The sequence below is a fragment of the Heloderma suspectum genome, chromosome 14, assembly GCF_057233095.1.
Source record: "Heloderma suspectum isolate Gila_16-S chromosome 14, 16-S_ref, whole genome shotgun sequence".
Classification (NCBI taxonomy): domain Eukaryota; kingdom Metazoa; phylum Chordata; class Lepidosauria; order Squamata; family Helodermatidae; genus Heloderma; species Heloderma suspectum.
Window position 1 is genome coordinate 20,099,629 of NC_139471.1, and position 25,499 is coordinate 20,125,127.

At 50.3% G+C, this 25,499-nt stretch overlaps 2 protein-coding genes across 8 annotated transcripts in view; one reads left to right on the forward strand and one right to left on the reverse strand.

The window, feature by feature from the left end:
* The window catches only part of ENG (endoglin), a 90,077-nt gene extending 74,928 nt beyond the window's left edge, over positions 1 to 15,149 (forward strand). For 2 of the 5 annotated variants that reach the window (XM_084821211.1, XM_084821212.1), the window contains exons 12-15: positions 714 to 953; positions 3,383 to 3,449; positions 9,444 to 9,545; positions 10,911 to 15,149. In XM_084821211.1, coding sequence (XP_084677337.1) covers positions 714 to 953; positions 3,383 to 3,449; positions 9,444 to 9,545; positions 10,911 to 11,029 — 528 coding nt within the window. In that variant the 3' untranslated portion in view covers positions 11,030 to 15,149. Of the gene's footprint in view, positions 1 to 713; positions 954 to 3,382; positions 4,223 to 9,443; positions 9,621 to 10,910 lie in introns of those variants that run through there. The other 3 variants (XM_084821209.1, XM_084821210.1, XM_084821213.1) reach the window with 2 other exon arrangements.
* A 5,478-nt stretch (positions 15,150 to 20,627) lies between these two features.
* The window catches only part of FPGS (folylpolyglutamate synthase), a 32,368-nt gene continuing 27,496 nt past the window's right edge, over positions 20,628 to 25,499 (reverse strand). Inside the window, exons 15-16 of one of the 3 annotated variants that reach the window (XR_014785915.1) lie at positions 23,801 to 24,403; positions 20,628 to 22,182 (exon numbers count right to left, since the gene is read on the reverse strand). Coding sequence is in view for 2 of the 3 variants with exons in the window: in XM_084821062.1 (XP_084677188.1) it covers positions 23,967 to 24,403 (437 nt within the window). In the remaining variant the exon portion in view is untranslated. Of the gene's footprint in view, positions 24,404 to 25,499 lie in introns of all 3 variants that reach the window. The other 2 variants (XM_084821062.1, XM_084821061.1) reach the window with 2 other exon arrangements.

The following is a 25,499-nucleotide window of genomic DNA, read 5'->3' on the forward strand; positions in this document are numbered from 1 at the left end:
AAGTTATCTACATACACAATTGCATGGTCGTTATGACCACTTTTAATAACAGAGAGCAACCCTATGCATGCCTGCTCAGAAATAAGTCCCATAGTGTTCAGTTGGTCTGACTCTGTACTAGTAAGTCTGTTTAGGATTGCAGCCTAAGTATTGATATAGCTCCACAGAGTGTTCGAAGTGCTTCACAGACATAACCTCCTTACAACAACACTGTAAGGCTGGTCAGTATTATTAGCATCAATTTTAACTGGTTGTTTATGTCATATTGTTACGGACTGTCTTCTATCTACCTTTTACTGTGAGCCACTTTGAGGTCTTTATAGTGGAAAGATGGGGTATAAATCTTCAATATAAATCAAGATTTCAATGTCGATGCTGTCTTGATCATATTAAGGAAGCAGGCAGTGATGCTGTGAACTGAGACAACTCTGGTGTGTTTTTTTTTAAATAATGCCAACAACACACATGGGACTTTACAGAGTGCAAAACCACAGGTATCTCCCCTGAGGAGCTTACAGTATGATATTCAGCACAGGGAAGATAACAAAAGAAGGGGTAGAATACGTTGGAATGTCAGCTATGTGTACTTAGACTTAGTTACAGTAAGGGTACAGGGTCGAAGAATGAAAAATCAAGTTCTGCAAATCCAGACTCCCCTCTTAAGCCCAAGGGCCGCTGGGATGAACTCTTTCTTCGGTCTCCCTTTTCGATAGGTGTCAGCCCAGACAGCTGATCAGAACGCTTTTCTGCAAATAGATGAGTGTTTCCTCAAGACCCCTGACAACGCATCCCCACAACTGCTGATCCGCAGTGATGTCCCACAGAGTTATTCTGTGGAGCCCATGGACTCTCCCAGCCCCAAAATCCATCGCTTCAGTTTCATCTACACGACCAAAGAACAATGGGCAATTTCTTCCGCCACCATCGTCTGCAAGGTGTCTCTCAATAGCCAGGTGAGTTTCCAAGTCCCTTTGTGGCACTTCCTGTTGAATCTGTTATTCCCTGTTCTGAGGCCCAGTTCACGCTTGTGACAACTTGAGCATGTGCTGTGCATATTAGCAGCTACATATGATGCTCTTACTTCCGTGGGGATGCTTCTTTGTGGTCCCCCATGTCCGAAGTTCAAGCAGTGTACTGTGCTGTACAAAGTTACTGTAGGTCAGGGGTGGGCAACCTGTGGCCCTCCAGATGTTCTTGGACTCCAATTCCCATCAACCCCAACCAGCATGGCCAATGGCCAGGTGTGTCGGCAGTTGCAGTCCAGCTTCTTCTAGAGGGCCACAGGTTCCTTCCCTTTATGGAAGGTGAAAGAAAAACAGCCACTCACTTGAGCCTGTATTCTATTTCTCTCTGACTTGGACTTACAGAAAAAGCTGAAACACATGTGGGTTTACTTCATGTAATACTTTGGAGTTTAGTTTTACCTTTATTAATTAAATGTAATGTTCGCTTGCTCAAAGCAGCATAAACAAAAGGAAAAAATCCATGATAGCACAGGGTACAGCAATAAAGGACTTTCCAACAACAATACAATCCCAGACAATAGGTGGTTTAGCAATGCTTAAGTAGATGTGGATAGGGATGTGCGAACTCACCCCCGTCCGGGTTCTCCAGATGCCTGCCCAGCCTCTGTCCCTGCTCACCAGTCCTCGGACTGTGCTCAAGCCCCTCCCATGCTCGGCAAGCAGCCCACACTCACCCCAGCAGCCTCGTCGAGCTCCACAGTTGCCATTTAAAATAAAATAAAATGGCAACCGCAAAAATGCGCATGTTTTTGTATCCGCAAAAGTGCACATTTTGTGAATGCACATATTCTCATGTGTGAAATGTGCATTTTTCCCAAGGCACATATTAGTGTGTGTGCGAAAATGTTCATTTTTCAGAAATTGCGTATTTTTGCACATACACAAATATGCGCATGCGCAAAAATGAGCATCTTCGTATGCGCGAATATGGACATACACAAAATGCGCATTTCCGTGTGTGAGCAAATTTGTGTATTTTTGTGATCGCCATTTTATTTCTCCAAAAACGGTGACTGCGAAGCTCGACGAGGCCGCCAGGGTGAGTGCAGGCCATTCGCCAAGTGCGGGCAGAGGGCCAGCAGGAGCAGGGGCTCAGCGAGTGGGGCTCGAGTGTGCGGTCGGGAGCAGGTCCGCCAGATTCCCAGACTGAATCGGGCGCCTGCACCATCCCTAGATGTGGACAGAGATCTTAGAATTGTGTGAGTTTTCCATTTCTGTTTTCTTCTACCCAGTAGGAAGGTCTTGGGCTTAGCATTATGCAAGCAGACATGAAATGTAGGGCTGTCGTAAACCAGAATCTTTTGAAACAACCTAGACCAGTCTGTGTTGGGCTACAACTGTGTTGTAGCCCAACACATCTGGAGAGCACAGAAGGCTGCTTAGACACACCTTCAGTGGTGTAGTGGTAAATTTGGAAATGCAGGAGCTCATGGTGACAGTCTCCAAGGGCAGTCCAAAAATTTCAGGCAGCTGTGTCGATCCATATCCACAAACCAGTTCTGGGACTTTCCATCTCCACCGGGAGCACGTCTTTGGTAAAGCAAATAGGTCTTAATTGCCCATTCCAGACCAAGTCATCCCAAATACTTTGCAATCCAACATGGAACAATATATTGTTGCTTGGAAAATTCATTCTCTCCACAGCGACAGTGAGGATCGCAGCTAAGCTCAGAGGGAACAGGGAATTCTGAGGCGGGTGGCAGGTGACATCAGAGTCCCTGCTGATTAAAAAGTGCAGGGGCTGCGTCCCTGCGAGCCCTGCCTCCACAACACCACCGCACACCTCGAACCATTAAAAGATGTGATTTAACAGGCCCAGATCTGTTGAAAGAAGAGTCAACATATGTTGACTTCGGCATATTGTATATGGTTTCAATACTTGATGCAGTGGGATGGAAAAAGCCTGGCTACCTCATTCAGGATGGAGGAAAATCCCAGATGGAAGATGTCAGTGTTAGCCAGATGTCTCGACTTCCTGATATTGTGGAGAAGCCACTGTTTTGCAGCCCTCAAGGCTGCATGGAATGCAGCAAAAACAGGCTGAAAGAGACCAACGCTTTTCTAGGAGTCCTTGACAAACTCTGTCTTTGCAAATTCTGACCCGCACCTGCCAGGGCCACTAATGTGAGGATCAGAGCTTGGTTACCCACCAACTTTCGCACTTCCCAATGTTCCGATGTAGTTCTCGGCTCAAAAAAGTTATCAGAATACGTTTTAAAATAGGCCGTTTTGAAAGAAAATACTCGAAATCCCATTAGCTGCTTTGAAAATAGCGGTCTACAGAAAAGCAGAACGGTTGTGTACTGAATAACTGAAATGAAATCAAAGATTCATTTTCTTTCCTGTTTCTCTTCTAGCCTCATCTCCGCGATTATGAAGGCTTCTTAGAAGTGACGCTCGTGAACGACAATACTTCACCCTCCAGTGAGTCAACAGCAGTTTTATATCTTTCATGTATAAGGAACTGGGCCATACCAACTCAGAACACAGCCATCAAGCTACGGTTACGTGCATCCTGTAGTTCATTCTGTAAAACTGATATCCCTGATTGGCTTTATGAAGCCCTTCAGGTCTTCCATGCCTCACACACAAGCTTCGCAGCTCATCGTAAAGTACCCTTTAACTGCCTCACTGCAGAACATTTGGGTCCATAAAGGCTGGTTCACACGTGCAATCTTTATTATGCAATACTTGATTGCTGGCTGGCAGCTGAGTGTGTGAACTGACCGTGTATTTCGAGGCAATGTGCAGTATGTAGGGTGGCCCACTGGGCCAGAATCCCATCCCGGTTGGGATTAAGGGGGCCGCTTCCACGCATCACCCCACAAGAGCAAATGCTTCACCAAACAAAGCACAAAACAGAGGACACTGGCTTGCATAAAATGTGCCTGTGCTAATTTGTATGTATAGATACAAAGTTGGAAAGAATTACTATACTTTAAATAGAAATGCTGTACATGTGATGGATGTCCTGTGTACTGCTGCTCGGCCTGCTGTGGGCAACTCCAGGGGCTCTACTGTTCCTCCAGCTTTATCTTTAAACCAGACTTGGAGTGGTCAGCCCTTTGGAGAGAGGACTGTCTTCCAGTTGGGATTCCATTGTCCGGGCCTTTTAGCCTCATCTAAATCTGTATTCTCATAGGAGGGTGCACGCATTTTGCACATTCTCCGTGTTCATTTTGCCCCCGCCCCCCGCTAAAAATAAAAAAATACCCATATTGATAGTGGGAGTCACTTTACACATGCTCAGAGGCACACTGTTGTTGGTGCTGGAATTATTTTGTTGCTGGAAATAATAAAGTGGCAGGGCCAAGAGCTACACCTGGCTCCTTCCCCACCACACCACATTGGAGAGCATCCCCTGTGTGCAAAGAGCACGCACTGCCTGGGCTCTTTCCAGTCTGAGTCCCCATTTGCCAAGCTAGTTTGCACGCAGGATTCCTACATTTGGCCAAAGTCCTTGCCTGTTTCCGTCTGAGAAGCCGTCGACCTCTCTTCCTGCATTCCCAGCATTTCCTTTCACTCCCCATCTCCCCCGTTGGGTTGCCTTGCCTTTCCTTTTGCTTCCCCCCTCCCACAAAAAAAATTAAAAATTATGGCCCATTGCCACTGCTACAGCAGTGTGATGGTTGTGCCTCCATGGCGACAGCTTGTTTGAGGAGCCACAGATGGCAACGGAGCCTGGCCTTCCGGAAGCTGTGCGCCGTGACCTTTTGGTTACTGTGTTTTCTAAGCAGGGGCAGGCTGAGCTATGGCAGTGGTGGCATGTGGAAAGAGGTGCGTGGACAAAGGAAGCGGAGTCGGGATATAAGTGGGAGCCAATATAAACAGGCACGATAGGGGTTATGGCAACACTTGGATGTGGGGTGGTGGGGTGGAGGGGGGAAGCATTCTGGGACGTCTCACAGTGACAGCACCAGACAAAGGCTATTATCTGCCCCCCACTTCCTGTCCTGAAGATACACAGGCCAATGCTGGCTGCACAGAGCACACAGATAGATGATTTGGGCCAGAGAAGTCTGTACAGTGTCAGATAAAGAAGCCAAATGATAGCGGGGAAGACAGAAGGAACTGGACAGATATCCACAAGGATGTACGAGGGAGAAGTCGTACACACGCTAACTTGTGGCAGCTGACCCCGGTTTCACTGTCCAGAGCAGCTTTCTCGCAGCCCCGTGCCCTCCAGCAGTGTTGGACTACAACTCCCAGCATCCCCCAGCTAGCAATGCTGGGAGCTGTAGTCCAACACATCTGGAGGGCAGGGCATGTCCCCCCCCCACCCGCAACGTGAGACATATTGGGAAGATGTCAATAGTTTTTGGGTGCATAAAAGAATTTTGGAAGGCAGGAGGGGGGCTGCCCTAGGAATGTCCTCATTAATTTATTCACCAATAAACCAAGGCCCACTGCCAGGGATGTAGTGCTCGTGAGGCCAAGGGATGTCCTGAGGTGGTCTAGCAACCAGCTATAAGTGGTCTAGCGCAGCGGGGGCTGGTGGCTCTGATTTCAGTGGGGCTGGGAATCCATTCTGGGTTTCCATCAGAACCAGCCAGAATTCTAGAGGAGCTATCCAAGGTGCTGAACCTATTGGGCGTTCAGCACCTTGGATAGCTCCTTCGGAGGTCTGGCTGGTTCTGACGGAAACTCAAAATGGATGCTCAGCCCCACTGAAATCGGCGCCACCAACCTCCACTGGTCTAGTCCATATAATTTAATATTTTATTAAAGTGAAACAACATCTTAGGAGAACAAAATGAAATGCAAAGAGCTTGCCCATCTTCCAGTGCCTTTGTATTCATGGGCCAGAACAGTGGAAGGCAGGAGCAGGCTGCCTTGCTATTGGCCATCAGGCGGGATTTGGTCTGCATGTTTTTCCTTGCATCTCCATAAGGAAAAGGGCTATGGATTTCCAGAAAGGGAAAAAAGTAAAATGAAATTCAGGGAAGGGGGCCTGAAATATCTCTGGCGCTGCTGGACCCCCCACCCCCCAGCCCTGGTGACGGGCTGGCAGACATACAGTGAAACGTCCTCTGTATTTTCATTTTGAAAGCAAGACCTCAAGTATTTCTCCCCCAAGTTCTCCAGGCAGCTTCTCCCACCCCTTTTCGTAGTGCCGCCACCACGGTAGCCTTTTACTGTAGACACTCTTGTCAGCGGTTCTGCCACGGGGTTAAGCAGGGACCCTTGCCAAGCAGAACCGAATCCCCGGCCTCATCCAAGAATGGATGGTTTCCGGCCTTCCTGCTACCTTGCTCTTCTCCTTCCTGCCTCTGTTTTGCACGTCTCCCGCAGGACGGCAAAATAACAAAGCAAGGAAAGGCTGTTGACACGAACCCAGCTCCGGCGGGGATTCACCCAGCACATCACACACGTCTGCAGGGCCTTCATTAGGCCCACCGTCATTTGTTGTTTTTTAGCCGCTTGCCTTTGAAGTGTGGCAGCAGCCAGGCTTGCCTCAAGAAGAGCACTGGGCCTTGGAGTGGGAGGGAGGTGTCAGCCTGGCACTGCAGGCTCACGGACGTCTTGTTTCTGCAATGTCTTTGAATGACTCTGTCTTGCGGAGTCACGCCAGGCCAGCCAGCTCTCCCCATCCTCCAAGTGGCAGCATCTCTCTAAGATAGCCTGGCCCAACCTAGTGCCTTCCTGATGCGTTTGGATGAGAACTCCCATCATCCCCAACTAGCCATGCTGGCTGGCATGATGAGAGTTGCAGTGCAATGCCTCGGGAAGACACCAGGTTGCAGAAAGCTGTTCTGAGGTCTCAAGCAACGGCCTTTCCCAGCCCTGCTCCTGAGATCCGCTTAACTGGATATGCCAGAGACTGCATGGCACTCATGTGCTCGCCCCTGCACGCACTGAATCATGATCCACCCAGCCAAATATCATCTCCTTTGGCTGGCAGCCACTGTCCGCACTCAGGCAGCAATCTTTCCCAGGCCTGCTTCTGAGACCCTTTAAACGGAGGACACTAGGGATCCTTTCAGCTGGTTTTCAACCGAGAGCCTTCTGCAGGCAACGCATGTGCTTTACCCACTGAGCTACAGGCCCTCTCGGACCTGCTCTGTCCGAACCCTGAAGTTGTAGGATGCTTTGCTCAAGCAGTCCTTTGCCACACTGAGGCCCCATCTGCAACCTTTTAAATGGCATGGCAGAGTGTGTGTGTGTGTGTGTGTGTGTGGTAAGCCTCAAGAGGAAAAAACAAACTTTAATGACTAGTATCTTTAAAAAAAGTTTTAGAAGATATATAGATACAGATACATGCACACACTACTTGTGCTGAACAGTTATTTCCAGAGGTGGCCATCTTACAAGACAAAGCAAAGCAGCCTCGTCAGATAAAGGATTTGGGATGTCATTAAGGGTGGTGAAATGTGTGACTGAGGAATCTGGCCCACTTGACACGATCCAGCAGGACGTTCTGCTGCACAACCCCTGTTGGAACTTTTGTATGCTCCCTTATTAGTTTGAGCTGAGACTTGTGCGGGAGGACATCCTGGGACTGTGAGTGGCCCGTGTTAATTAGCGGCAGGCAGGGGCTGCCCTTTGGAAACGTGGCCTCCTAGACTAGCTTTACTTTACATAGTAATGCAGCCTTCCTCAACCATCACCCTCTGCATGTGTGGGACTACAACTCCCGTCATCCCCCAACCAGCATACTGAATTGGACCAAAGGCCTTTCTAGTCCAGCATTCTGTGTTCACAGTGACCAACTAGCTGGGAAGCCCATAAGTATGACACGAGTACAATTTTGGTGCCCTCCTGCTTGTGTTCCCCAGCAGCTGATATACAGAGGCATATTGCCTCCGATACTAAAGGGAATAGGTCACCATTATGACAAGGAGTCAACTAGCCACTGGCAGCCTAGGAAGGCTGCAGTCATGTGCACGTGTATCCAAAGGACGGCCTCCTCACATGATAAAATCGCATGAAGTTATCCACCTGTTAAGATGGTCATTGGCAGCTCTTCTCCAGGAGCCCCCATTGGTGGCTAGGTGGCTGGAGACCAGGAAAAAGCCCTTCTCAGTGGAGATCAGGGGGTGGCAATGAGGGCAGGCAGGGAAGGTCCATTGGCGATCAAGGAACAGGTAAGGTGGTGCAAGAAAGGTTTAACCAGCCAAGCAAATAGGCAAACTAGGCAACTGCCTGGGCTGCTAAAATCCCCAGGGCTGCTTGCCCCCTCAGCTGTGTCAGTGAACATTTCTTCACGAGCGATTTATTGCATGCTCGTGATTGGCCACTCACAGTATTTTGTGGTTCCTTTACATGGCGTCGTCAACCTCCAGGACGTCTCCTGTGCTTTCCCCCCTTTCTCCTGCTTTCAAAAAGATGGGAGATAAAGCGACAAGGAATGTTAATCCGTTCTATCGGCTGTATGTAACGATGGCAAAGCGCTATTATCACAGCACCATCCAGTGGCTGTGAAATGAAATGTATAGAACTTGCAGAGGAAGGACTTTCTTCAATTCAAACCACATGTCCACCTGTGTAAAGGAGCCGGTCGTAATCCCACAAAGAATCCGGAAGCAGAAGCTCCAGTAATCTTGCGGGTGTGGAGAAGCCCAGGGTCTTTCAGAGAGAGCACCACTGCTTGCCCTCTGGGAGGGGCTGTGCAGGGGCACTGTAGCAGCTGGTTACCTAGGAGCCATCTCTGCACCTCCCCATCTATTACTTCAAGGAGCCCCGGTGCCCATGTGCATTTTGGTGCTCAACAGATCTTCTCAGGTTAAATTGCACTTGCAATCAAGCGTGGTTAAAGGAATGGTAAAAGGATCTACTCTCTCTGGAGGGCTGGAGGTACTGGGCTTTTGTCCAACAGTGGGACTTCCTGCTGGCGCACAGGAACAAGGAGGCCAGGCTAGATTTGCCTTGGCAGCTCTTACATTCACCAGGACTTTCTAACCCTTCCCTGCAGTGGCTTGCACATTTGGATACCTGAGGTTACATTCTGTCACAGAGCACGAAGAAATGGGTTCCATGTGTTCCTCAGTTCTTTCTGAGAATTTGCAATGCTGTGTGATTGCAGTGGGTGCGTTTTTACATGTTCTGTCGTCTTGAGTTTTGTTACAGTTTAGGGCCAAGGCACCCAAACGTGAAGGTAATGGAACTATGCATGCCTAGCGGGGAGATGGAAATACAAATGTACGATGATGCCCCAGGAATCTGGGGTATTATTTAGTCCAGATGAACTCATGGGGAACACAGCCACGTGCGATAGTTAATGAAGTGTAAAATGAAAACAAGAAAATCGTAATCTGGGCAACTAATTCTGTTCTGCGGATCAGCACACAATAAGACCCAGATGGGCGGGAAGGCAAACAATGTTTAAATTCACCCAGGGGAGCTGTGGCCAAGGTGTGAAGGAGAAGTTTCTGTCTCTGTGCAACGGTAAGCCCTAACCGCTGCTTTCCTCCTTTGCAGATCAAGGCCTCAGCATTGGCAGTGTGCTGGGAATAACATTCGGCGCCTTTTTAATCGGAGTCCTGCTCACCGCTGCACTATGGTACATCTACTCTCACACCCGTGAGTACCGGTGCTCCTAAGCCGCTCTAGTCTTTCTCATTCACACTGAAGGATGGGGTTGGGTCAAGGTGGAAGACAAGGGAGCAAAAGCAAACGGATGTATAGAAGGACTTTGCCTGCACATTCAGACATGCGTTGAAATTGGGGCTCACTACTCCAAGACGAATGAGTTAAAAGACATAATCAGACTGCTGGCCGATCTAGCTCAGGGTGCACAACCTTTTCAGCCTCCGGTGCCAGCTGTGCAAACACACAGACACGTACTCTATCTCATCCACATCTGTAAACCTCCTCTCCCTGCCTGCTAAGTTCTAGGGATCGCTGCAGGGTCGAGGTGGAGGTAAAAGCCTCTCACAGCGATGGTCACCAATATGCTTTCTCCAGCACTACCAGCAGTGGGAAAAGTGTGATCCCACAAGCTGGGGAAGTGGTTTTTTCCCCCCACAGCCCAGCTGATTAGCCGGCTCCAGGGAGCCTCAAAGGGAGCAGCCAGAAACTGCAGGTTGTGCACCTCTGGTCTACACTGACTGACATGGACTCTCCGGGATTGGAGTCTTTTCCAACCTTAAATGCACATTCCGGGAATTGAACCTGGAACCTTGTGTATGCAAAACGCATGCTCTGCCACTGAGCTGTTGTCCTTCATCTCATAATAAAGCAAGGCTCTAGTCCTTATGGTCCTGAATAAAAGGCTGAATTAAATTGGAACATAGCAAGCACCCTCATACCAATCTAGCCTACTAGTTCCCCTAGCTCCATATGCCTTCCCCATCCTCGTGCCCCCTGGTGTTTTGGACTACAACTCTCAAGAGTTGGATAGCCTCCTTAAGAGTTCTGACTGTTTCTGACCAAAACTGAGAGCAGAATCACTGTCCACCTGACATCAGAGCCACCAGCCTCCCCTGTGCAAAGCTTGTGCTCTATCACTGAGCCATTCCTCATCATCTTTGTTGTCCCACAATCCTTCACTCCCTTCCCGCCCACTCCCAAGGAACATCTTGTTTTGTTTGCTGCCAGAACCCAAATAGTTCCCTAATCTCCGGAAAAGAGTCAAGAAATCTCATACATCTTTATCTTCCTTTCCGATTGGCTTGGTCAGATCCACCCTTGGGAAAGAAGAGTGCTGTTTTTTCTCTCTCTCTTGTTAAAAGGGAAAGAAGTTAGCCAACACCAATATGAACCAGGGGAACAGTCGGGCTTTATCTCAGCTCAAGCCAGGAGGTGCTGCCATATGCTTTCTGTCCCCTTGTCAACTCCTGATTAGACCAGCTGTGAAAAATCTTCTCTGCCCCCCCACCCCAGCCCCCCACCGCCGCCCCCCACTTCTCACAGTTTCTGACTTTTCTGACTTGTAACATATTCCAGGTCCGATTGCCAAAACGCAGCCCGTCTCGGCAAACCTGCCAGCTTCGGAGAGCAGCAGCACCAACCACAGCATCGGCAGCACGCAGAGCACTCCATGTTCCACCAGCAGCATGGCATAGCGACCCCTCTGAGGAACATCTGTGGACACCTCCTTGCGGACGGTGTCCTAACTGCAGACAATTTGAACTCCTCCAGGCCGGGCAGAGGAAAGTCCTGAACAGAAGAGGGTAAAAACCAAAAAAACCAAAGGGCACACGGTTTTTTTTCTGAGATCCTAGCACTCAGAGGCGCAACTGTTTCCAGCCAGCACTTTAAAGGCAACTTCTTGGACAAGCATCAAGATCTCCAGAGAAGCAGAACAATCCTATCAGCTACTTCAGCGTCACTCACGGGGGGTGTTGTCCCTGGCGTGTTCCTCCTGCAGGGTGACCGTGGCCAGTGAGGTCACAAGCATAACCCTGGAGCAGACAGCCAGCATCTAGCCAGGGCTGGAAAGTTTGATCCGCAACGAGTTGAGTGAACGCTGGAACGCAGCACGCCTTTGGGTTTTACAGTCAGCCGTTTCTTTCCCCTTAATCTTGGGGGCTGAAATTTGGGTATGCCTCTCCCCTTGTTGCTGTCAAGCCAGCTGATGGCACCATCTGTCTGGGGCCTGGTGCAGGCACCTGTTAGCTGTGGCCATGGCGATCAGTTTCCAAAAGACAGAAACCAGGCTTTGAACAGGCTTTCCCTTGGTCTACATGGCCACTGCCTACACCAGCCCTCCCAAACCTGGTGCCCTCCAGATGTGTTGGACCACAACTCCCATAATTCCCAGCCAGCATAGTGTGCTGGCTGGGAATTATGGGAGTTGTAGTCCAACACATCTGGAGGGCGCTAGATTGAAGGTTGATCTACACTATGCTTATGGCCAGGCCAGAAATATCAGCCCTGTCCGTACACTCATGTTGTGTGCAAATACAAAATTGGGTATCCTGCCTAGAATTCGGCCCCAGGAGACCTTCCGCACTTCCCCCCACCCCCCGTTTCCCTTAATCCCATTTCTCAGCATCACCACCAGAAAGCATGGAAATGCCCGTGCCCGGGGGCTGTCTCAAAACCATGTGATGGCAGCTGGGACCATTGTCCCAGTGCTCAGGAGGTGGGGCTGTCCCGGGACGCATCACCACCCATCCCTGCCCCCGCCCTTGCACGTGGCTGGCGGACACAGACATGCAAAGAGACACAGGCGCACGTGTCCTCCATCGTTTATTCAGAGAGAAAACATCATGCCAAGTGCAACCAAAGTACACAACACACAACCCAGGCTAAGACTAAGGTATGGGGTATTGAAGGCAGAACGAGAAGGGGACGGCCGAGGATGAGATGGCTAGATAGCATCACCGATGCAATGGATATGGACTTGAGCACGCTCCGGGAGAGAGCGCAGGACAGGAAGGCCTGGCGTGCCGTGGTCCATGGGGTCACGAAGAGTCGGGCACGACTGAACGACTCAACAGCAACAACAAAATCTCCTGTAAATTGCCGCTCCCGTAGGTAGTCAATTTGAGAGGAACAAAGCTGAGCAGTCCAGAGACCCGGTGTCAATCCCGTTCTTGCCTCTTTCTGAGTCCTCGCTGCGATTGCCCCTAACAAGTGCAAGAAGCTCACTGGTTAAAGACCTAAGAAGAGCCCCGCCGGGTCAGACCAAGGGTCCCTCTAGTCCAGCATTCTGTTCACACAGTGGCCAACCAGCTGCCCACGGGAGATCCACAGGCAGGACACGAGTGCAACAGCACTGTCCCGCCTACGTTCCCCAGCCACTGGTGCACATAGGCTCACTGTCTCTGATACTGGAGGCAGCACAGAGCCATCAAGAGTAGCAGCCATTGATCACCTCCTCCTCCAGGAATTTGTCCAACCCCTTTTAAAGCCATCCAAACTGGTGGCCATCACTACATCTTGTGGTAGCGACTTCCATAGTTTGACTCTGTGCTGTGTGAAGAAGCCCTTCCTTTGATCTGTCCTGAATCCCCCACCAATCAGCTTCATGGGAGGACCCCCTGGTTCTAGCACTATGAGAGAGGGGGGAAATGTCTCCCGCTCCACTTCCTCTGCACCATGCATAATTTTGTACACCTCTGTCACGTCTCCCCTGACCCTCCTAGCTGTCTCCTGGTCAGCATGCAGCCACAGCACGATCAGTCTGTGACGTGGAGCAGGCACAAAGCTAGCATAGACCCAGCCTGTGGCCTTGTCCTGGCCGGAAGCCCCAGAAGCCAGGAAGGGCTCTGGGTTAATTTGTCCTGGCACCATGGACCACAGCAGGCCTTTGGCTCACTTTGCACTGAAGCCAGCTGCCAAACAGGAGCTGGGAAGCTCAGCCTCCCCACTTAGAGGCCCGACCGCACTGCCCCTTCTAGCACAAGACAGCAAAAGGGGCTGTGGCATCTTAGATCCGCAGTTTGTGGTGCCCTGGCCCTTCAGGGCATGGGACACCTGAAGGGAAGTAGGTTCCGAGTTCCAGGGAGGAGAGAATCGTGGGGCCACCCTTCTTTCAGGAGACTGGGAGGGGTGTGTGTGGGAGAGATTAAGGGCTCCTGCCTGAAGACCCTCCTTGATCTGTGCCGCGTTAGCAGGGCTGCTTGCTCCAGCACCCCATCCTGATTCAGGTAGGCCTGCTGAAGGAGTGTGCAGCAGAGACCCCCGGACCCTTTGCCTCTTCCAATGCCAGCGGTAAAGGACGGTCCTGAGCCACAGACCTTTGTACGTAGCAGCACATGTGCCGCCCCTCACAAGAATCCCCACACGCTCACTTGTGCGACAGCGTGCACGCGGCTTAGCGATTCATTTGTTCCAGTGTGTTGGATGAGCCCTCGGAGCCCATCGCACAGGACTGGGCTGCCAGTATGGGAACTGCAAAGCCAGGCCGGCCCATGGCAGGGTCCTGACCTCGCCTTCCTTTGCCACTGAGCAACGGAAGTTCAGAGGGACATGGGGACAGAAAGGGGGGCCAAAAAGTTTGAGAAACACTACTGTGCAGATTGATTTTGGCATGAGCTGCTCCAGGCCTATTTCATCAGACAAAGTAGACTGAAGACAGGAGGCCTGGATCAACTCATGGGTGAAGGAGGAACAGCAGAGGACTAAGCAGGAATTTCCCCTCATCTCGTCAGATAGCCTTCTACTCAGACTGCCAAGGAAGAGCATCTGTGTTCAGCCAGCGGTACCCCTACTCCACACACACACACACACACTCTTCCTGCCGGGGTGGCAGCACAAGATTCCTGCGAAGAGCGCTCGCACCGCCAAAGCTCCATGTCAGGACAGAGGTGCCAGTCTTTAAGATGCCGCAGCCCTCCACCATTTCTGCCGTGGGCGGCGATGGTACACGAAGTTTAGAAAAGTTACGCTTTTCTAAGTTAAGCGTTAGATAGCAACCTTGGGGCAAATCAGAACTGGGACCACAGCGGGTGGGTGGGATTTAGCCTTTCTCATCCAGACTGTGCTGTGGGGGGTTTAGATTTGAATTGGGAGGGAAGCTGCCATAGACGCCAATATTTCAGGCACTTTCCCCCTTCAAATTTGGAGGCTAGTGATTCTAGCTTTTAAAACGTCACAGCTCCCCAGTCCGGATAGGCCGCTGCCATCATCGTAATGTAAATTGCGTCGGTTTATACATGCGGTTCAGATGTAGGCAGCTGCATGACTGAAATAGGTGGGCTGTATGGCCAGCCTCCCTGAAGAGCAAGCCCTGAAATGGTCAAGAAATGCATACATTATCCTCCCAAATTCAACCAATTTCCTTGAAGCTTTTCCTTGCGCTTTTGCTTGAGCACCACTGTCTGGAGCTGCACACACACGCACAGACAGCCCAGTAAATAACACAGCACTAAGCACCCAGCTGGCTGCTGTTCCGACAGCAAGGTGCACGTACCCAAACAGCTCCGCCACTGTGCTTTGATGGTGTGAGGTTGAACGGCGCCCCCACAAAATGCGGCGCGACAGTGTTCCAGAAAGATGAGGGACAAGAAGGGCGAGTAACTTCGCCCAACCACCTCCAGGAAAAGATGGTGCAAACACCTTTGGACAGGGTGAGAGAGGCTGAGGGGGTGGGAAGGAAGGCAGTGCTTCGTTCCACTCATTGCAGGGAGTTAGGACTGTTTCTGTTTTGAAATACTTATTACTGTACGTATATAAATAGCTATACATAGAATATATTTTGTATCTGGGCATACAGGGAAATAATGCTGTCTACTCACCTTTGTCGGTATGTTTTCTGATGCTCAGGCGTGGGGCGATGTGGGGAGGAAGGATAAACAACTTCTGTAAGATGTGTGTCACAACACAAGAACCATGCGTGCTTGACCCTGTGCAGGCCATCAATATGAGGGGAAGGGGTGTCAATTCAGTCTGACGGGAAGCCAAATCAAGAGTGGGGTGGAGGGAGAGAGAGAAAAGGATGGTGGAAGAAGCGAAAGTGGGAAGGAAAATGTTCAACTGCGTGAACATGCAAAAAAATCCTGAACTGGGAGAGCTCTGCCTGAATCGTTCAATGGAGTCCTGAATGGACAACCCTTCAAATGTGGGATTCAGGAAGACTTACTACTGGGGTTTGCAACACAAACCCCATACCAGTCCTTCAAGAGCTCACCGACTTCAGGGCTTTTAGTAAGGCGGGGTTGATTCCAAGACCGGCCACGTTTCGGCACCTGTGGCAGAAAATCCCACAAGCGACTCTTTCCCCCTTCCCAGGGGTGTGGCGCAGCCAGGGCTCACAGGGACGTGGTGCCAGGGCTTTATTAGCAAGGGCACCAAGGTCATCTGCCACCCTCCTCAGACTTCCCAGTTGCCTCTGAGCTTAGCTTCAATCCTCACTGCAGGGGAATTAATTTTCTCAGCAATGATGTATCATTCCTTGTTGCAATGCAAAGTCTTCTGGGCTGGCTTGGTCTTGGACTGGCAATTATGGCCCATGAGCTTTACAAAAGACCTGCTCCTTGCGGAGAGGAAAACAGCTAGAACTGGTTTGTTGATAGGGATCAACACAGCTGCCAGCATTGTTGGCCTCTCTCTGGTCACGATGAGCACCCGCACTTCAGAATTTCCCACTACACCACTGCCCCTTCCTAGCAATAAAAGTAGCAACACGTTACAGCTGCAATCCTATAACCACTTACCTGGAAGCAAGCCCCATGGAACTCACTGGGACTTAATTCTGAGTAGACATGTCCAGGATTGCACTGTAAATAACCATCCATTTTTGCCTTTTTGACATTCAAAATCAGCTGCCTCACTCTAACAGTAGGGCCAGCCCTGGTTGGTCCTGTTATATAGTACAAGTACCTTGCCTTTTGCAGGGGTGGGAAGGGGTGCTCTCTCAAGATTGCTTGAGAGAGTAATTGCCTTTTCATGCACACACACACACTTTTGCCTCCACACTCCAGTAGTAAGACAGTTAAAGAATTGCCCTGAATTAGGCTCTAAACAGGTTACCACTCTCAGGAGAGTTTGCAACCATGAACACAAAAGCAAGAAATTACTTAATTCAAAATACTTCCCCCCCACCCAAAAAATTATTGTGATGGTAAGAAATGGACACACCCCTTTCTAGCATTGCACACCGGAAGCCAATTCGCACAACTATTTTAGTGTGGCAAGATGGAGGCCGCAGTGCTCACGGCAGCTGGTGTTTGATCCATGGGCAGAATAGCCCTCTGATCGGCATGAGCAGCGAAAATAGGGTGTCACACAGCCACAAAAGCAGGTTAGACCTCTTCCTCGTGGGTAAGCAGTCAGTCATCGAATGTCCACCCGGAGTTCAGAAACTCACATTGATTGGGGCCATGCTAAAATGGACACGTGCACTGGCTACACACACAGCCCGGGAGCTGACCACTGCCTACTAGCACCGTGCTTTGAGCACAGAAATACGCTTTAACTTCAAAAAAGTGTGCGCAAATGCTTCTGGACGCTGGACAAAGAATCCCCCTCCTCCCTAACCCAGCATCAAGAGACAAGCTACCCTGCCCATGAGGCTGCCTGTATTTTGACTTGTAAATATTTTCATGCAGAACCAACTGTAACCTCAATTATTGTATGAAATATATTACGTGTTGGGCTGACGTTGTTGAGAGTCATCTTTAATGAAGCCAACAGCCAACCACAGAGCTATTCAATACTACGCCACTTGCCATTCCCGAGAGGGGCTCGTCGCCTTTCCGCAGCCGCTGATTGTTTGAATTGAATTTGGCCCTCTGGGAAAAAGAGGTTGAACACCCCTGACTTCAGCCCCGAACTGAAACATGCCCGCCTTCTGAAGCGGGCTTAATTTAAGCCACAGCGATACCTGCAGGCGCCTGGGTTCAGTATTATAATATTTAATGAAGAGGCGAGTGTTTCTGACCAGGCTTCCCTCATCAACGCTCATTTCGTGAGCTTGGACCAATCACCCTCTCTCAGCCTAATCTACCTCGCAGGGTTGTTGCAAAAGAAAAAGGGAGGGAGAGAAGAGCCATGCATGTCCCCTTGAGTTCCTTTGAGGAAAGGCGGCCTATAAATGCCATCATAAATACCCAGACAGGTAGCTATGTAAGTCTGTTGCAGCAAAGAATGTCTTAAAAAGTGTCCCCAGCCAGTCGTGTCCGACTCTAGGGTGTGGTGCTCATCTCCATTTCTAAGCCGAAGAGCCAGCGCTGTCCGAAGACGCTTCCGTGGTCATGTGGCCGGCATGACTGAACACCGAGGTGCACGGAACGCTGTTACCTTTCCCGCCGAGGCGGTGCCTATTTATCTACTTGCAATTTCTTGCTATCGAACTGCTAGGTTGGCAGGAGCTGGGACTGAGGACGGGAGCTCACTCCGTCACGCGGCACTCGGGTCTCGAACTGCTGTCCTGCCGACCTTCTGGTCTGCAGTTCAGCGTCTTAACCACTAAGCCACCGCGGCCCTAATAAAGAATGCCTTGGGGCACCATAAAAACTAACCAATTTATTATGGCATGAGCTTTTGTGCACTGCAGCCCACTTTATCCACAACGGGTCTGGGTCAAGAGGCATATGGAGGGTTTAAAAGTACCAACTCTGGAGATTTCCCCAGTGTGTCTAGCCAAGCAGCCCATGCAAAATGTTCTTCCTATTTATTTATTGGGTTGACATCCCACCCTGTCTCCAAAGAATGCACATGGTTCTTCTCCAGCACCACCACCCATTATATGTTCACAACAACCCTACTAAGTAGGTTAGGCTGATAGTGACTGACTCCAGTTCACCCAAGCTTCATGGCTACTTGGGGATTTGAACCTGAGCCTGCCCCGCCCCAGTCCTAGTCTGACACTCTAACCCTAATCCTTGCCCAGCCTCCAGATGAGTTGGATTGCAACTCCCATAATTCCCAGCCAGCAGGGCTAAATTTCATCCTTTGGGACCTGTCTTCAGCGCCTGGTAACTGGTGTGGAGCATTTACTTACTGATGGCGTGCCCCATTGTGGAAGAAGCATGCTCTTGCACAGCAACGGCAGCCGTGAGGGCTAAAATAAACATTTCCAAAGCCCTTATCACCGTAATACCTTCATTAAGCCACCCCCAAGGTTGCAAAATAGCGTGCAAGCTGTTGAGTCCTCCAGAACGCTTCTTCAGTCAAGTTGGTAACAAAACAAAGGAAAATGTGGTTTTACCATCTTGCCTGATGAAGCGTTCTGGAGAATTCAAAAGCTTGCACACTGTTTTGTGCCTTCGAGTTGGCCTAAATGGAGGTACTATACGAAGATATAGATTTCCAAATGTTTCTTTTGGAATTTGTCCAAGATGGACTCCATTACGTGCCAGCGCTGCCTGATGGATGAGATGCCAATTTTCTCCTGATTTCACATCAACATTAGGAGGGTTCGTTCTGGAGTTTTCAAGACTCCCAGTGAAGAATTCCAAGAACCTGCCTGATCCATCCCTAAAACTGGAATACTTTCTCCATCCTTCTACCATATTTTGTTAATCTTAAGAACATAAGAAGAGCCATGCTGGATCAGACCAAGGGTCCATCTAGTCCAGCATTCTGCTCACACAGTGGCCAACCAGCTGCCCACAGGAAACCCCCCAAGCAGGACACAAGCGCAACAGTACCCTCCTACCCACCCATGTTCCCCAGCAACTGGTGTGCACAGGCATACTGCCTCTGATATTGGAGGACGCATAGAGCCATCAGGGCTAGTAGCCACTGACAGCCTTCTCCTCCATGAAACAGAGGATAGATTTCCACCTCACCATTCAACAAGGATGCTTTCCAACAACAAAATCAAATACTACAGAGAATGGATGGCTGAGACACTTCCATTTTGTATAAAGCGCTATTCGATGCACGCATCATTACCTAGTGAACAACCGGGGCAGGGGGGTGTTGTAGGAAAGCTAGTTCATGCAACTGCACCTCTTACCATAAATAATTTTTCTTCCTAATGTTCAATGAAAACCTACTCTCCTGTAACTTCAGCCCATTAGTTCTAGTCTTTGCCCACTTTTATGCAACAGTCTTTCAGGGACTCGAAAGAGTGCTGTTGTCGTGTTTTGACCCACAAATGGCATCACAGCAGCATCTAGTGACCATTCAAAGCTTTACAAGTCTAAGCACATTTAGGGACGAAAAGCTCTCACATCTTCCCATCCAAACAGGAAACGCACAGAGACAGAAACCGGCAACCTAACCATCTCAGAAAGAACAAGCAGTGTCGTTTTTATTCTCTGAACTGAGCACAAGCTCAGAAAAGAACACCTTCACCGGGCAAAAGAAATCACATAAAAAACCACTCCACTCGCTATATCGTTGTGAAAAGAACATAAAATAGCTGAGAAGTATGCATATCCAAGGGGAAGGCAGTGAACTTTGGGGGAATTAATTTTAACTTGAGCCATCCAAGTGCATAACAGCCCCTTCCATCTCAAAGCCTTTTCATGTTGGATAGTTACCAGCAAACAATTATACTATTTATGAACATTTCACAATGCAGCCAATTGGGGCGGAGGGGAGAGAGGGAATAGAGGCTAATTACAATAAAATGAAGAGACACAGTCAATGTCTGCATAGGTCTTATAGGCAGCCATTGCAGTCTAACTGACATTCACCTAAAGTTTTGTCCTCCTCCCGGCTCCCCCCCCCCCCGCCCAAGTTTCTGATTTCTTTTTCTGGCAAACAAACAAAACTTAAAAGTTTAAAAACTCTGTGGTTTAACGCAACACCCGTCTGCAATTATGAGAAGTCATGGCACGGTACAAAAATCACTTGACTGGAAAAAGGAGAACCAGCCTTAGTGTGTTGGGAGCAAGGTGGGTTGTTGGGGCAGAATATTGACCCAGCAAATGTAACCTGCTGTTGAACACCGATTTGATGGATGGGATGGGGGGAGTCTAGAAACTGCGCAACAATATTTACGTTCCATTTTCTTCAGAAACAAAACCAAGACTATGAACTTCCCAGGCTTATATAAGCACTGTAGTGTACTGGTTACGGTGTCAAGATTACAGGGTCCAAACCGCGATTCAGGAAGGAGGTTTGGTGGGTGACTGTGCTCCAGTCACACGCTCTTAGCCTGGCCTACCTCACAGGGCTGTTGTGAGGATAAAGGGAAGCAGGGAAGAAGAGAACTACACTACATGTCTCCGAGCGATTTTAAAGAGAAAAATGTAAGAAGTGAACAAACTAGCGTTCCCACCCTCTACAGACACAAGGGATGACAAAACACACGCAGCTAGGAGTTCTAGTCTGACGGTTCTTTATTTAGAGCATCCACTTTTATTATTCCAAAACTCACAGTCAGTCACTTTTATAAAGGAATATTCCCCCCCCACCCCAGAGTCAAACTTTAAACTGTTAAAAGATTTAATTTAAAAACTAGGAAAATAAAATAAAACCACCATTCTGAGATAAATTATTTCTTATCAAGTCTTTAAGCTTCCTGCCCCTTTAGATAGGGAGGCAGGAAGAGAGACCCAGGCAATACAATTATTTAAAAGCAGAAAGTCACAATTTGATATGTGCTCTCCGAAGGTGAGGGAACACCCCACCCCTGGAATTCAGAACCGCCATTTCATCAGTGCAGGATGAGAGCTTGGATTCCACTTAAACAGCGTATGTCTTTCAAGAATCCATGTACTGGAAACGGGAAAGGAAGAGATTGCTTGTGGGACCTGACAGGGAAAGGAAAGCATAACCTAAAACAGTAAGCGAAAGGAGAAGATCATGGAACACAGAGTGGATTCCCAAACCCTGCCATTCACACACTGGTCCCATTGTATTGGGTGAGAAGATCCCACACAACACGAATTTTGTTGCAAGACCACACAATAGCTCTAAATCCACCCACCCGCAATGCCCCGTACCAAGCGACAAATCATACATTTTGATTTTGCAGTTCTAAATTTTCACAGACCTAAATCCCAGCACTTGTGCAACTTTGAGAACTCTTTGGCGGGGGAGAGATTGCTGAAGGGAGGGGTGTAAACATTAATATCCAAACTGCCTGTCAACAGGGAATACTTTCCGGGGGTTCCGCTAGCACGTTATATGGATTCCAGCCAGCACCTTGGGAAAGAAAATCCCCACACAGATTCATTGTGGCAGGTGACGGTTTCTGTAAAAATCATGCCAAAACCATTAACAGAGGAAAACCATTTTGGAAAGAGGCCCCCAGGTGAAGCCAAACAGTTTTTGCATTTTTCTTCTTCTTTTTTCCCCTGTCATCTCTAAGAGGATTAAGAGTTCCTCTGACACCATGTTCATTCTCAACACCTCCTGTGCCGGGCAGATGTCAAAATGGAAGGTTTACTGAACCGACGTGAATACCCAGCAAGGTGTCCAGAGTGCAGTGTGGACCCCTGTACATGTCAAGAATGCTTGGAGTGGAAAAGTCCATCAAAAGCAACCTGCACATGGGACGCTGACACATCAGAGAGAAGAGAGGAAGCTTATCCCCGGCACACAGGTGCGAATCAACAAGCGGGCCTCTCTCGATTCAAGAGGTGGTACAGTCCCATAAGAAATGGCTGCATGTATGGATCAGGTTATTGCTTTTAAATATCCAAGGCTCTGACTGGGTTCACACAACACGATAACAAAGTAGCTGAGTATGAGTTGAGTGTGGGTTGAATTGTGGGTTGTTGAACCATGGGTTATCGTGTCGTCTGAACCAGCCGTGCTAACAAACCATGGCTTGTTAACCATTAAAAAATTCCATGAAAAGAACCCATGGTTTGTTGTTGGTTGTGAACTGTGGGTTGTTCACCATGGTTTGTTGGTGAAACCATGACTGGGTTCAGACAACACAGCAACCCACATTTCAACAACGACAACCCACTCAATCCATACTCAACCCTTGAGTGTGGGTTACTGCATTGTCTGAACCCAGTCTCTATGAAGCAGTGGTCCCCTTTCCCCACCCTGAAACCTACTCTGCATACAATTTATCCCAGTATTGGCCCAAGTTTCCCCCTCCCCACCAGTTTTGAGCCCCACATTTTGCTCCTCAAATCCAATTCAGTGATGCACTAACTCAGCCTTCCACAGCCATAAGTTTTGGAGAGCAACTCCCATCAGCCCCAGTCAGCATGGCCAATAGTCAGGGCTGATGGGAATTGCAGCCCAAAACATCTAGAGTGCACCAGTCTGGGGAAGGCCACTCAAACTGTACAGGAGTGGGGAATCCGTAGCCCTACAGATAATGTTGGACTACAACTCCCGTCAACACTGGCTGTGCTGGCTGGAGCTGATGGGAACTAGAATCCCAATAATATCTGGAAGGCCACAGGTCCCCTTGACCTCTAACAGGACATACGTTCCAGTGGCGGTGGAAGGGGGGAGAAGATGCACAGATGAAAGCTGCAGTGGCACCTATGAAATTGTGAGCAGCGGTTCTTGTGTGGCAATCACAATTGGGAGGGTGGGGGAACCAGAACCCTTGGCCCCACTACCCGAGGGGCTTTTTGTCTTGAACCCACAGCACCCTCCAGTAGCCAGACCAATTGCTGCCCTACACTCATGACTGGACTCAACATTACTGGGAGCGTGGCGACAGCCACACACGCATGCCCCCCAAAACAGCAGGCATTTGCATCTCCAGGATACCCTGCAGAAATTCAGCACTGCAGATTCAAAGTTCCCCACCTCCGTAGCTGCCCATACCAACCCTGAGGATCAAGGCGGCCAGCCGCTCTGGCGCGTGTCCACTGCAAAGGGCGAACATGATACTCAAATGCGCCAGCAACCAAAACCGAGGGCTGCGTCACAAGGCCCAAAGCCTACACGCTAACTCGGAGCTCCATCCCACATCCTGCTCCCTGATGAACACCCAAACCACTTCCCCAGAAGGCAGGGACAAAAAGCGAGGCCGAGGGTGCCTAGCTTGGGTGCTTTTCTAAAGGGGAAGGAGCTGGACTAGAGGCAGAGGGCTGAAGAGCCATCCCAAAGCGCTGAAGACCAAGCAGCAGGACACCTCAAGTCATCAGCCCACCACCCACCCACCCCCACCACAGAAGACATCGGCAAACTCCACAGACGACGAGCTAGCAAAGGAAAGAGGCTGCGAGGCAGATAAGAAGGCACATTTGAGTCATCAGTCGAAGGCGATCAGCCTGTCCCTTGGCTCGCTCAGGCCGAGAGATGCAGCAAAGTCAGCCAGCAAGCAACAATGCGGACCTTGCTTGGCCCAGGGGGGTTCTAGTTTACAGTGTGTTGGGCTTATAAGGCAGCCAGGAAGAGAAAGAAGAGGGACAGCATCCCAACTGTGCTACTCAGGGCTTGCTGACGGCCCGGAACCCGAGCGCGAGCCCTTCAGTGCTCAAGGAGACACTCTTCGCTGCAATGCATGTCTGGGCAGGATTCCGTCAGGCTGCATTCCCCAGGGATCTGGGGGAAAGGCGAGGTTCCACACGGGCTCAGGAGGAGGTGCACGTCCACCGGGGGGGGGGGGGGCAGCCGGCCATCTGCCTGCCGCGGTGTAGGTTAGCAGCATGTGCAGACCCCAGCTTCCCAAGGAGGTTTCAAGTAGGCAGCAAACGCGGTCCCGGCCGGGGCACATGCCCTGTGGTGCTCCTTCTACTGTGAAAGAGACGGGTCGAGCAGCTTCAAGACGCCCCCCACCAGGTGCAAGCTGCCGGTCACCAGGACCCGGATGGCCGCCGCCTCCTTCAGCAGGACGGCCCCGCTGCTGGCCACGGGGTGCAGGTGGAGCCCCCTGGGGGCTGGGGGCTGGAAGTGCGGGTCCCTGCCCTGGGTGACCCACTGCAAGGCGTGGGCGATGCACGGGAAGACCAAGGAGTTGGAGTTGAGCGGCCGGGCCGAGGGGGGCATGAAGAGCGGGGGGCTGTGCAGGGGGGCCTGCTTCAGCCACCCGCCCACCCCCTCCACCTCGGACGAGACGGAGAGCCACGGATCCTGGCCCACCTTCGCCTCCATCAGGCGGTTCCAGTGGCTCTGGTTCTGCAGGCAGCGGGTCAGGACATTCTCCAGGGTGACGTTGAAGTTCTGCTGGTCTGCCAGGACGAGGATGAAAAAAGACAAGGCGCTGTCACGGTGATGCCAAGGCGCCCCGGAGCCATCCCCACGCAAACCATGTTTCCGGGCAGCCTGTACCGGGACGCGGTATTATTTATGGAGATGGGCCGTAGCACCCGGTGGAGGCTGGTGACTCTCGATGCCAGAGGGGCGGTGCATCTGCTCCGGGTTTCAGCCAGAACCAGTCAGAACTCCAAAGGAGCTCTCCAAGGCCCTTCACATTTTTCTGAGCATCCCTGCTTCACACCCTGGAGAGCTCCTTTAGAGTTCTGACTGGTTCCAACGGAAACCTGGAGTGGATTCACGGCCCTGCTGACATCGGAGCACCAGCCGCCACTGAGAGCACCTGTTTTGCATGCAGGTCACAGGTTCGACTCCCGTTATTGCCAGTTCACAGGACCGGGAGGACGGTTGTGGGGGAAGAACTCTCCCAGCCAGAAAGCCCTGGAGGGCTGCAGGGGGCAAAATCCACCACTCCAGGGTTGCCCAAATGGCCACACTCTTCCCTGACTCCAGCCCCTTTCTCTTGGCCACCAATCATTCGGTGTTTCCCCGGCTTCTGTGCAGTTTTTCCCCATTCTAAAAGGCCGAAATGCCTCTCCTAAAGGTTAACCAGCGGCAGAAAGAGCTTTCAGCCACAACAGGCTGGTACGTTTGGCCCCGTCCCTTTTGCCTTTGGCCACACCCACTACTGGAACGCAGCCCCTGAGAATTTCTCGAAATGGAATTCGGTTCTCGGGCTGGAACAGGTTCTGCACCCCTGGAGCAGACAATACTGGGATAGATGGTTAAATAGCCTGACCTATAAGGAAGCTTCCTAGGCCCGTTAGCGTTACATTTACTGATTCTTAGGGCAACACATATGATCTCCCCACTGTCATGCTATCCTCACAGCAGGTTAGGCCCAGGGATATTGACTGGCCAAACAAGCTTCGTGGTTAAGTGGGGATTTGAACCCAGGTCTCCGAGCCTGGAGCTCTATCCCGAGGGTAAGCAAAACGGTGCCCTCAAGATGCTTTGGACTACAACTCCCATAAGCCCTAGGCAGCACAGCCAACGGTCAGGGGTTATGGG